The sequence below is a fragment of the Molossus molossus genome, unplaced genomic scaffold, assembly GCF_014108415.1.
Source record: "Molossus molossus isolate mMolMol1 unplaced genomic scaffold, mMolMol1.p scaffold_m16_p_11, whole genome shotgun sequence".
NCBI lineage: Eukaryota > Metazoa > Chordata > Mammalia > Chiroptera > Molossidae > Molossus > Molossus molossus.
In genome coordinates, this window is record NW_023425346.1 from 71,732,302 (window position 1) to 71,744,538 (window position 12,237).

General features: G+C 39.1%; 1 protein-coding gene across 1 annotated transcript in view; it reads left to right on the plus strand.

Moving 5' to 3' along the window:
- Positions 1–12,237, plus strand: part of PDE11A (phosphodiesterase 11A) — a 332,237-nt gene that overhangs the window by 26,736 nt on the left and 293,264 nt on the right. The window contains exon 2 of the mRNA XM_036253345.1: positions 9,129–9,287. Coding sequence (XP_036109238.1) covers positions 9,129–9,287 — 159 coding nt within the window. The remainder of the gene's footprint in view (positions 1–9,128; positions 9,288–12,237) is intronic.

Here is a 12,237-nt window from a genome sequence, read left to right on the forward strand (position 1 = left end):
GAGAGAGAGGGGGAGAGAGAGAGAGAGAGAGAGAGAGAGAGAGAGAAGCATCGACGTGAAAGAGACACATCGAGTGGCTGCCACCCACACGACCCAACCAGGGCTGGGGAAAAACTGCATCCAAGGCACGTGCCCCCAGCGGGAACCGAACCCGGGTCTCTCTGGACCACAGGCTGACATTCTAACCACTGAGCCAAACTGGCCAGGGCTCCATTGGGTAATATCTTTAAGAAAGAAATAATTTGCATTCAGGTTTGCTTCTGGGTCTTCTCATTAACTGTAGTAGAGGATATAACCAACAATTATGTTGTTGGATTTGAGTCTCTGTCTCCAAGTCAAAGATCAAAGACAGTTCTTATACATAATTAATCTAATCTAATAACACTGGTGAGTTCACAGGAACAAGATAGGCCCTACATATAGGAATAGTGGACAAAAGATATTGGGCAGTGAAGGGTCTGTGCCCCAAATTAACAATTTCACAACCTATAGGTCTACTCTTATAGCTTAATTCACTCACTGTTTCTGGATTTTCAATATGTAAGAATCTCCAAACATTTCTGAGAGCCCATCAGCAGTGAACAAGTTAATTAGTAGTTAACACTAATAGAAATAAATTGACCACTTGGTAAGAACAATAATGGGATGGGGTCAGGGACTGAGAAGAGTAAAGAAAAGTTGCAAGATAAGCAAAGAGGAACTGAGTAGCTCGGCTTTGCCAAAGGCAAACCATGTAGGCCTGAACTGAATGGGGCAGTCAACAGCCTTCCTCAGCTAGATACCCTCTAACCTTCTAATTCTATAATTTTATCATCCTGAATTTTTGATCCCAATTCTCAAATTATAAAAACAAGCAAAAATTAAGTAGAAAGGAGGTATTGATGATTCCATTTCAGAGGCCAACTCCTTTCTCAATGCATTTCTATACATTTTTAGACAACTATTCCAGGACTGTTTTATATTATAGGGGGAAAAAAAACAACTATACCTATTGCTATAATTTGAAAGTTTTCACATATTTATAGTCCATCAAAATTTTTTCTTTTGTTAATTTCTTATTCCTATCCATTACTTATTTTTCCTCATTGATTTGTAAGAATTTAACACTTTGTCAGCCATTTGTGTTTAAAACCTTTCCCAATTTTATTTTACTTTTAATTCTGTTTGTATTATTTTGGATGTACTGAAATTAGAAACTTTTATTAGTCAGATTTTTCAGTCTTTTCCTTTATACGTCCTTCCTTTGGTCTTTTGGGTTGAAAGATTTTGCCCTCGTATGCCAAGTCATTCATACTTTATGAAAAACATAGAGTATGTTTTGTGAAATGAATAGGGGCTCTTTGCATTTACATGTTTCCTCATTTATAAGTTCTAAAAGCATAATTACCATTATGGATGTGCTCAGACTTGAAGAGTCTGAGCATTTGGGCTATAAAGGGCCCAAGGTGGAATTGAGAGTGTGGTTAAAACAATCACTTGTATAAGTTAAATGGTATTCAAGACTAGTTCTTGGCTTAATCATGAGCACTGGGAAATTTTACTATGAAATTCTGGGGAGAGAAGACTTAAACACGGAGGGGATAAAATGGATCTTAGGTGACCCATTCCTACCATGAGTCTGAGACCTGGTTCTGGCTCCTACCTTCAGGAGCCTTGAGTGGCTTCTCTGAGAAGGTGTAAAAGAGAGAGGATGGATTCCCTTTTATTTTCAGGATTCTTATGTGCCTCAAAAGTATGTCTCTTTGGGCTGGCTGGGGTTGCTGAGTGCAAAGAACATCACTCTTTTCTCAAGGACCTGAAGGCTCAGACTGTAGAAATTGTTTTTTCCTGCAACCTTAATAGACCCTGCAGGTGGGACCCATTTTCTGGGTGTGCTGTGTGGCATCACATTCAACTCAGAAACGTATAGAGGAGGCTGCAAGTGCAGGATCCTAGGTCAGAAATGGATGCAGTTACTGTTTCCTATGTAGCAGGCACAGTTCCACTGCTAAAAAGTAAAATTTGATTTTGGCCTTATGACTTTGTATTTTTAAATATTAAAAATTAGCCCTGGCTGGTTTTGCTCAATAGTTAGAGCGCTGGCCCATGGACCAGAGAGACCGGGGTTCAGTTCCCGCTAAGGGCACGTACCTCGGTTGCAGTTTTTCCCGGCCCCGGTTGGGGTTGTGTGAGTGGCAACCAATCGATGTGTCTCTCTCACATCAATGTTTCTCTTTCTCTCTTTGTCCCTCTCTCCCTCCGGCTCTATCTGAAGATAAATGCAAAAAATGTCCTCAGGTGAGGATAACACACACACACAAAATACATATATATTTTAGAAATTATAGCTGAGTGTCCCACGCAAAATATAGGCCTGCACAAAAGGCACCGAGAAGATCCTTGCACTTCTCAAGAGCAGTTATAATTAAAATATCTGAGATAGGAAAGTATTATTACATAAACATGCTAGAAGCTAGAAGAGTCTACCATATTCATAAACTTATTCCAGATTTTAACAACCTTATTAAAGAAGCTTGTACTTTATTAGAAAACTCTCCTGCTGTACATCATTTCTTATTCTTTTGTCCTTAGGGAGATGAGTAATAATTGAACACCATTCTTCATGTGATATTTCATTATAAAGCTAGAGGCATTTGTTAGTTTCCTATTTAAGTTTCCATTTTCAGCAATAAATAGGCTCCATGTTTCTATGTTCTTATTTGTCTTGTTTCCTCCTTACCTGGCATTCTATAAAGCTTTGCTGGTGTTGTGGTTAAACTCCTGAAGATGTCAGGTTAAAAGTTACTGAGCAGAGTCCTTCATCCTTACCTAGATAATCTCTACTTTCCATTCCAATTCCTTTTCCTAAAATTAAAAAAGTGTATACATATATTTTATACTATATACTATGTAATTATGTATTAATTTATTTATACATCTCAAACTACTTTGGGATCAATACCACTGTGTGGATGGCTCATAGTCCACTAAACCTCCAAACACCCACCAGAGAACTTATGTTATCCAGTCAGAATCTGCCCATCCCTGTGTTCCTCAATCAGTGGTCACTCTACCACGCATCCAGGTACCTGTACCAGATATATGGAGTCATTTTTGACTTCTCTGACTTTAACAACCTTTAGTCAAATTAATCAGCAAGTACTATTGAGTCTACCTCCTAAATATCTTTTAACTCAGCCCATTTCCTATCACCCTGACCACCACTAACCATCATCCTGGTCCAGAGATGGTCTATCTCGTACCTAGATCTCTTGCTTCCAGTCCATTCTTTATACATAAGCCAGGGTGGTCTTTCTAAAACGAAGCATCAGTCATGTTACTGTCATCCACCTTAAACCCTGTAGTGACCCCACTTCTTCTACGATTTATTTACAATTCTAAACCGGTCACTGGTCACCCCTTCATCAGCCTCCACTGATCTTTCCTGTCACATCTCTGACTCTTCCCTTGAAATCTATCTTCATCTTTTACTCCCTCAAGCTCACTGGTTTTCTATTGCCAGCTTCGAATACTGTTTCCTCTTCCTGGGACATGGAGCCTTTGTGTTTTAACTTTAACATTTCGCTTTCTTGGGAGATTTATTTTCTGACTTTCGACTACTTGCAGTCCCCGGCTATGTGTCCCACAAGGCCTTGTTTCCCCCACTGTTACATTAATCTGTGGTCACTGCTTGGCTAGCAAAACCTATTTTTCGCAATTTTTGTTTTTAAACTTTTATTCTCTCTATAACATCAGAGTAATATGTCTCTTCATCTAATTATTTCCCTAGTTTTCTTCATCTTCTACAATTAATTTATACCTCAATTTTGGGCTCAGCTTTCTTCATTTTTTTAAAATTGGAAAATTACTCTACAGATGAATACACATTAGGAAAGTGTGTTATTGTATCAGCTCTTCTGACCTCCCCTTAGGTGGATGATATCCAGTTTTGAGTTAATTCATGAGAATGATCTTATATAATGGAGACATGAACAAACCATGTTTGAAGATACATTATTTTTAATACAGTGAAATAAATCTTTCTGAACCTTAACAATTACCACATATATCAACATAATTATTTTTATCTCCTCAAGTTACAAGTATATCAGGTGGGTATAGAGAGTTGAAGAGATGGTGGGAGGGGTTTATAACATTTTTGTGCCCCCTGGTCATGCTGAATTGTTCTATTGTTCTTGTGTAGCTTTGGATATTTTGGCAAACACCTCACAGTGTTGGTAGTTGGTCTACTCAGAGTTGGACTTTGGTGGATGAGGCCCTTCTCCAAGGATGCAGATTATCACCAAGGTCAGAGCAGGTAGGCCATGCTCCAGAGTAGGTTTTCAAGTCCAGTGTAACATGGTCCACACTGCTGACATGCAACTACCAGCATTAATGCCACTTGTCCCATTTTAAGGCTTTCTGTACATGAATTCTATTGATCTCACTATGACTGAATTCTTTATCATTTAGGAAAATTGTTCTCATTTGAGAATCACCTATGAGCATTAAAAAAAATACCAATGCCCATTATTGGTTGATTCAACTTGGAATGAGGTGGAGCCCAGGCAGTGGTATTTGGCACCTTCTTAGTGAACTCTCACTTGCAGCCAGTTAAAAACTACTGATTGAGGTCACAGGATGCACCTCACCTTGCTCAATAAACTGGATTATCAACCTTCTTGACTTCCTTCATATGTAGACTTCCACCTTCATCTCAGTTTCCCCATTCCAGTAAACGGCACTTCCATCTATATAGTTTCTCAAATTAAAACCTGAGATTCATTCTTCTGTCTCCAGCCCCCCATCCCCAAACAGTCATCCATTAGGAAATACTGTAGACGCAGCTTCCAGTATATCCATCTAATTCTCCTTCCCTCCATTGTTTTTCTCTTAATCCAGCCCATCCTTTCGCCTTAGCTGGACCACTGAAATGTCCCAACTGGATCCCCCTACTCCATCCTGTGTCATCTTCCACAGAGTTCTTAATTTCAATTTTTCCACAAGGTCTTTACATTCTATTAAAATATATTTTAAACATTTAGATAAGAATAGGCCATCAACGTTTATAAAATCTTAATTAACACTGTACTATATTTGCTTCACAGTTTTGTTGTTTTTTTTTAAAGAAGGAAAGTTTGTTATTAATGTTCAAGCCTCCTCCCTCCCTCTCCCTGATACCATTTCCTCTCTTCCTCCCCGGGGGTAACTTACCACTTATATACATTTAGAGTTTATTATTCCCATGCATGCTTTATAATTTGGCTTCATATTTGAATCCATACATAATATTTAGTGTTGTTTTTAAATATTGGTAGTGTTATGTAGAGGTAATCAGATCGCAGTTTGTTTGTTCTACTTAACATGCTTTTGATACTTGTTTATGTTTATTCATCTAAATTGTGTAATATGCTATCTCAACAAGAGATCATAATTTGTTTATTTTTCTGTTGACCAACATTCAAATCATTTTCAATTTTTCCTTTTCATAATAGATGTTGCGGTCACCGTTTGTGTATGTGTCTTCTGTACACGTGCAGAGTGTCTCTAAATATATGCCAAGGAGTGAAATGTGGGGCCTCAGGGCCTTTTCAACTTTTCTATATTTTGTATAATTGCAGTACAATCCTAAAAAAAAAAACATTACTCAAAAAATATTATGGAGCACCCACCAATATGTCTGTATGAGGCAGTAAATGAGAGAGACAAAATCTCTGTGGTCTTAAATTGTAGATACTAGTTAGGAGAGAACAAGTAAACGAGGAAGATGATGTCAGATAATGCGAAGTGCTGGACAATGAATCATGCAATCCTTCTGCTTTAAGATCTTCGGTGACTTTTCATTGCATTTAGGGTTAATATAGTTCCTTTCCAGGCCTGAAGACTTGCTGCCTCTCTCATGCTCCCTTTGACTCCCTATGCTCTGACCACATTGACCTTTGAGTTTTGGGAACTTGCTTATTCCTGCTTCGGGACCCCCCACGTATCGTTCCAGCTTCCTGGAAAGTTCCTTCCACCACCATCTGGCCAATTCTTACTCATGATCAAGTCACAGCTTACTCGTCCTGTGTTCTGAGAGAACGTCCTTGATCCCCATAAAAATAGGTCCCTCAGATTAAGTCTCTCTCATGGCGCCTTGATGTTTTCAGCGTCACCACAATATATGATTATACGTCTGTATGCTGTCTGCCTCGCCTGCTGGAATGCAAGTGCCATGGCGGAGGAATGATTTCTCTCTTGCTTTCTGCTGTATCTCCCACCCCCGGCTTGACTGGTTCCTCAGTGAACTTTTAAAAAAATGTAAACAAATTGGTGTTTTTCTGAAAGTGTGTTTACAGACTCGTTCTGAGCAGGAGATTTGGTTTTGTTTGGGTTTGTGATGTTCCTCTTCAGGGCTCTCTCCTTTCTGGCTAAGGGTATAGATCCCCAGATAAGAACCAGGCCTTCCTTACATGGCATTTGAGGGCCCCTGACCTTGTGATGTTGGGGATACCACAGGCCTCCTCAGAAGGCCAGACATGTTTGGTTTGTCCACATCCAGCCTCCCAAGGCCCTGAGTCAGGTAAAATTCATAGGTGTAGATGGTGGCAGACAGCAGAGCTTTGCTTTTGTTTTTAACGCTTCTTTTAACAAGGGAGTATCTAGGCCGGGGGCTTGGAGCAGTCATCCCGGATCCGGTTTATCATCTTCCTGGAACATCTTTAGGAGCTGCTACCCTTTCAGGAGCCAGTCATTCCTCAGTCTCTTCCTCTCCCTCTCTACTCCCTCCGTCTCTTCTCCTCCCCTCCCTCCCTCTCTTCTCCTTCTCTCCCTCCCTCTCTTCTCCTCCCCTCCCTCCCTCTCTTCTCCTCCCCTCCCTCCCTCTCTTCTCCTCCCCTCCCTCCCTCTCTTCTCCTCCCCTCCCTCCCTCTCCTCCTCCCCTCCCTCCCTCCTCTTCTCCTCCCCTCCCTCTCTTCTTCCCTCCCTCCCTCTCTTCTCCTCCCCTCCCTCCCTCTCTTCTCCTTCCCTCCCTCTCTTCTCCTTCTCTCCCTCCCTCTCTTCTCCTTCTCTCCCTCCCTCTCTTCTCCTCCCCTCCCTCTCTTCTTCCCTCCCTCCCTCTCTTCTCCTCCCTCCCTCCCTCTCTTCTCCTTCCCTCCCTCTCTTCTCCTTCTCTCCCTCCCTCTCTTCTCCTTCCCTCCCTCTCTTCTCCTGCTCTCTCTTCCTTCCTTCCTTCCCTCCTTCCCTCCCTTTCTCTCTTTCTTACCATTTGAAAGTAAGTTGAAGGTATTATAACAGTTCACCTCAAAATACTCTAGCATGTATGTCCTAAAAATAAGAACATTTTCTTACATAATTGCAATACCACTATCACAGTCAAGAAAGTTTATGTTGCTACATTAGTATTACCTAACATAAAGTCCACATTCAACTTGCTCTTATTGTCCCCTTCAGAAATTGCATAACAATTTCTAAGGAAAGATCATAAATTTTATTTAGATTCCAAGTCTTTTCAGGCTTCTTTAAACAAACACAACTCCCATGGCTTTATTTTATTTATTATTATTATTTTTTTAAATCCTCACCTGAGGATACTTTTCCATTTATCTTCAGATAGAGAGGGAGGGAGGGAGGGAGAGAGAGAGAAAGAGAAACATTGATGTGAGAGAGACACATCAAGTGGTTGCTTCCTGCATGACTCTGACCAGGGCCGGGGACCAAACTGCAACCGAGGTATGTGCCCTTGACTGGAATCAAACCTGAGACTCTTTGGTCTGCAGGCTGACGCTCTAACTGCTGAGCCAAATTGGCCAGGGTGGCTTAATTTTAAAATTTCTTCATCTCTCACAATATTGACATTTTTGAAGGATCTAGGTCAGGCTTTTGATTGACCAATAATCTGAAAATTTTTCTTAATTTTCTTGGTTAGGTTGTGTCCTTCCCCTTGCATCACATTAGGCGGCACATGATCTTATTTTGTCTCATTTATGGTGATACTACTTGTTTAAGGTGGTGTCTATCAGACATCTTTTCTCTTTGGATTTAATAAGGAACCTTTGGAATGTCACTTTGAGATGATGTGAATATCCTGTTTAACAACAACCTTTCATCCAGTGGTGTTAGCCTGCCTTGATGATCCTTGCTTGTATCCATTATTATACTGGTAGTTCCAATAAATATATATTATTTCATTTTACCATTCCTTCTACATTTTTAAGCTTATATTCTATAAAGAATCCTTTAATTTCCTTCCTCCCCAACACACTTAACAAAATTATTTTAAAAGTGTCACTATGGGCTCATAGATTTGTTTTTTACAGGATCATTTGACCAAAAGTAAAGTAGTGCTTTTCTGAATATTTTTTCATAGTGCTTACTGTATACTTTAAAAAATATTTCTATTGGTTTTTAGAGAGAGAGGAAGGGAGAGGGAGAGAGAAAGAAAAACATTGATGTGAGAGCAGAACATCGATTGGCTGCCTCCTGCACGCCCCCTATGGGGTATCAGAGCCTGCAACCTGGGCATGTGCCCCAGTGCCTTGGTGCATGGGACAACATCCAACCAACTGAGCCACACCAGCCAGAGCTTTATTTTATTTTATTTTTCTATTTTAATTGATTTTTTTAGAAGGGAGAGAAAGACAGAAACATCAATGTGAGAAACATTGATTGGCTGCCTCCTGCACACCCCCTACTGGAATCGGGCCCACAACCCAGGCATGTGCCCTGCCTGGGAATCATACCTGGACTTCTCAGTCCATGGGAGGACAGTCAATTCACTGAGCCACACTGCTGGGCATTATTATGTATTTTTATATGATACTTAATAGCCAATTATCTATACGAAATAACATATTTTAATACATAGCACAGTGTGGAGTTCCATTAAAAACACTTTTCCCTTCCCCAGTTTTGACATGCAGTTATAGTCTGGTTTAAAGTTTCTCTCTTTAAATTTTAAAGTCTGGTTTAAAGTTTCTAACAATTATGGTGGTGATTTATTTTCATTTATATTTCTTTGGTGAATTCAATGTGAAATCAAATCTGTTATTGTTATTAAAAATTTGTGGGGTAAAGTTGCCCTTGATAAAGTACCATGCACAGAAATACTACACTTCTCTCTCCGTCTCCCTGACAATGCACATGCAGTTAATACTCTGTCTTAATTTCAGGATCGGAGATTCAATGATGAAATAGACAAGCTAACTGGATACAAGACAAAATCACTACTGTGCATGCCTATCCGAAGCAGCGATGGTGAGATTATCGGTGTGGCCCAAGCGATCAATAAGATTCCTGAAGGTGTTCCATTTACTGAAGATGATGAAAAAGTAAGATTTTATGCCTTTTGTGACTTGCACTCTCCTCCACGATCACTGATTGCTATTCTTCCTGAAAAGGACAGGAATTACGTGAATAGCTGTTGGATTAGCCCATTCATGAATCAAAGAGCTTTTTCTCATGTTATACAAAATGTAATGGGCGCTTTTGATATTTTACAGAATGTGGTATAATTGAAAATAATTACTTAATCTTTTTCTTAGCTTGCTTTTCATTACAAGCCTCAGTAGTAGTATTATTTCCTGGTCTTTATCTTCCTTGTAAGTAAGCTTTTTAATCGAGAATCACACCACCACCACTCATGGCCAAGGGAAAACAGGGGCGATAGGAAAATTACTGTGTTTCAGAAACTCAGCACTTTCTCTTGTATTTTTATAACTACTACAAAGAATTGTTTTCTCAGTTCTTACATAAAGATCTCAATAAAAAGAATGTTACTTAATTGTTATTTCAAATTGCTAATAAAAACAACAGTATTTTTATCCCTGAGGAGCAGTTGGCCTTGGTAGAAGTGATATACTTTTTGCTCAGAAATTTTAAGCTATTTTACCAGTAGTTTATTCACCATTTCATATTAAAAGAGAGACTTTTCAAAAAGTTGAAGTTCTGGCTTTGAAGCTCTTACCTTCAAATGAAATTGAATCTGGTGGGATATTTATAAAATTTGTGGTAAAAGCAAATCTCAAGTTAGTTTAAATTTGATGACTGCCGTAATCCCATTCGATTAAAAAGGACACTTTATAATTTAACTTCTGGATGTGAGGTTGCTATTTGCCAGTGCTAATTACTAATGCATTAAATGAATGCAAATATTCTGATACAAAAGGTCAACATAATATATGATTATTAGGAAACAAGATTTTTAAGTGAAGAGAGTCCTTTATTGAGATCATTTCTATAGTTGAATTTGACCAGCACAAATCCCAGAAAAGGTTTATAAACCTGTAGAGCAGAAGACCTTAGACAATTTCTGAGCAATTCGATAGACGACGGCAGTGTGCAGGTCATGTGTCGGAGTCATAGCAAGCACAGAGACAGATCTCAGACTTGTCATGCCATCCGGAGCTGCACAAGGCAGAAGCAAGGTCAACACTGAGATGTCCAGGACATGCTATGGGTGCCCAGGAAAGGGAGGGTTAGTCTCAGTTGAAGGATCTGAAGAGGCTTCTTGGAAGAGACAGCATTTGATCTGAATTCTGAACCAAGCATAGGCCTTCATAAGACAGAGTCATGTAAGAAGGTGAGGAATTTAGAAACTTATAAAATGTAGGTCACCATGCAAACATGTTCATGGAATGTATAGATAAAGCAAACATTTTATTTTGTGCATTTTGTACCAAAGGTGACAGAATCCTATAATAATATCCCTCTTGTAAGGATTAGGTAGAAAGATATGAGTTCTGTGTCTTTCCAAACACAAGAGCTACATGCCCATGACATCTCCCAAACATTTAGTTCATATGCAGGTACAGTCTTGCCTTCACTCTGCCTTTTTTGTTTAGTAAGATCCCATTATTCATTTAATTCTAAATTTGGATTCCATGCATGTTAGATTTGTTTTCTGGAATTTTCTCAGTGAATTTATACTTATGAGCTAGGGCTTCATGAGCACTAACCAGTCTGTGCAGGGCTTTGTACTTGTCTCGAACAGCATCAATGCCTTGCTCTACCGAGAACAAGGGCTGGGACCAAGTTCATGCGTGGCTGAGGACAAGCAGCCTGCTTTGGGTGAACCACTTCATCTCTGACTCTCGGTTTCCTCATCTGTTAATTGTACTATCCACCATTATACAGCATGAGAATTAAATAAGACCATAAATAACAAATACTTTGGGAAAAAAACAACAAAAAACTAGGCAAGTATAAAACATAACTTTTTATTTTTAAACTTCATTCTTCCCAAATAATTTAAAAATGTTCTTCTATTTTTGGTATTTATCCCCAGGCAAATTATTTCTTAGATTCAACCTCATTTGAGTATTTCCTTGCTCCAAATGTTATATTTTTCTCCTCTGCAAGTGTCCCATGTTCCCATAGTAGCATTTTCTTTTCCATCCTTTCCAATTCCTTCTCCTGATTAGAAAACCCTACTCGATCTCACTTCTTAGAAGAAGCCTTACTGGTTAGGGCAGGTAGATCGTGATCATGAGGTGACACTGGATGAGAGTATTTTATCTTTAATTCTGCATCTGGTTATCGTCCTTTCCTGCAAATTTCTATATGTTATAAACCAGACATGAGTGGTGAGGAAGAAAAGCACAAAATCTAGAAATGATTAACGGGAAAGAACAGGATCTAGATACTTCTTCCAAGTAAGAGAAGACAGTGTGGCATAATGGCTGTGTACAGGCCGTACAGTGCGTCTACCTGGGTTGAAATTCCATCTCTGCTACAGCCTGTGTAACCTTGGGCAAGTTATTTAGCTTCTCTGTGCTCCGGTTTCCTCCTCTTAGAAGAGATATTATAATAATAATCCTTATCTCATAAGGCTGTAGGGGGATTAAATGAATACAGGGGAAGGACTTGGAATACCGCCTAACACATAGTAAGGCCTCATAAAAGGTTAGCTTTTATTAATAGCCCGTTAATACATGTAAGATACAGTCAGGTCTCAGTTAAAAACATTACCTCTGTGTACTTTAAGTCTCTGAGTTTTTATTAAGTACAATCTAGATAACAGTTCTACTGTTGGAATTTCAACAATGAAATGGGAGATACACTTTATAAATTCACAGTTCTCTTGTGTGATTGTCAATGCATATGCTGTTTTACTTGCTTGTACAAGATTATGCTTCCACTAATTTGTATTCTACTTTTTAGAATACAAGTTAAATACTATATGAATACTATATGGAATATTAAACAAATACAATGTATTCTACATTGCCACTTTTAGGGATTATAAAGTTTTTTTCTTTTTTCTTTTTCTACATAGCCTAG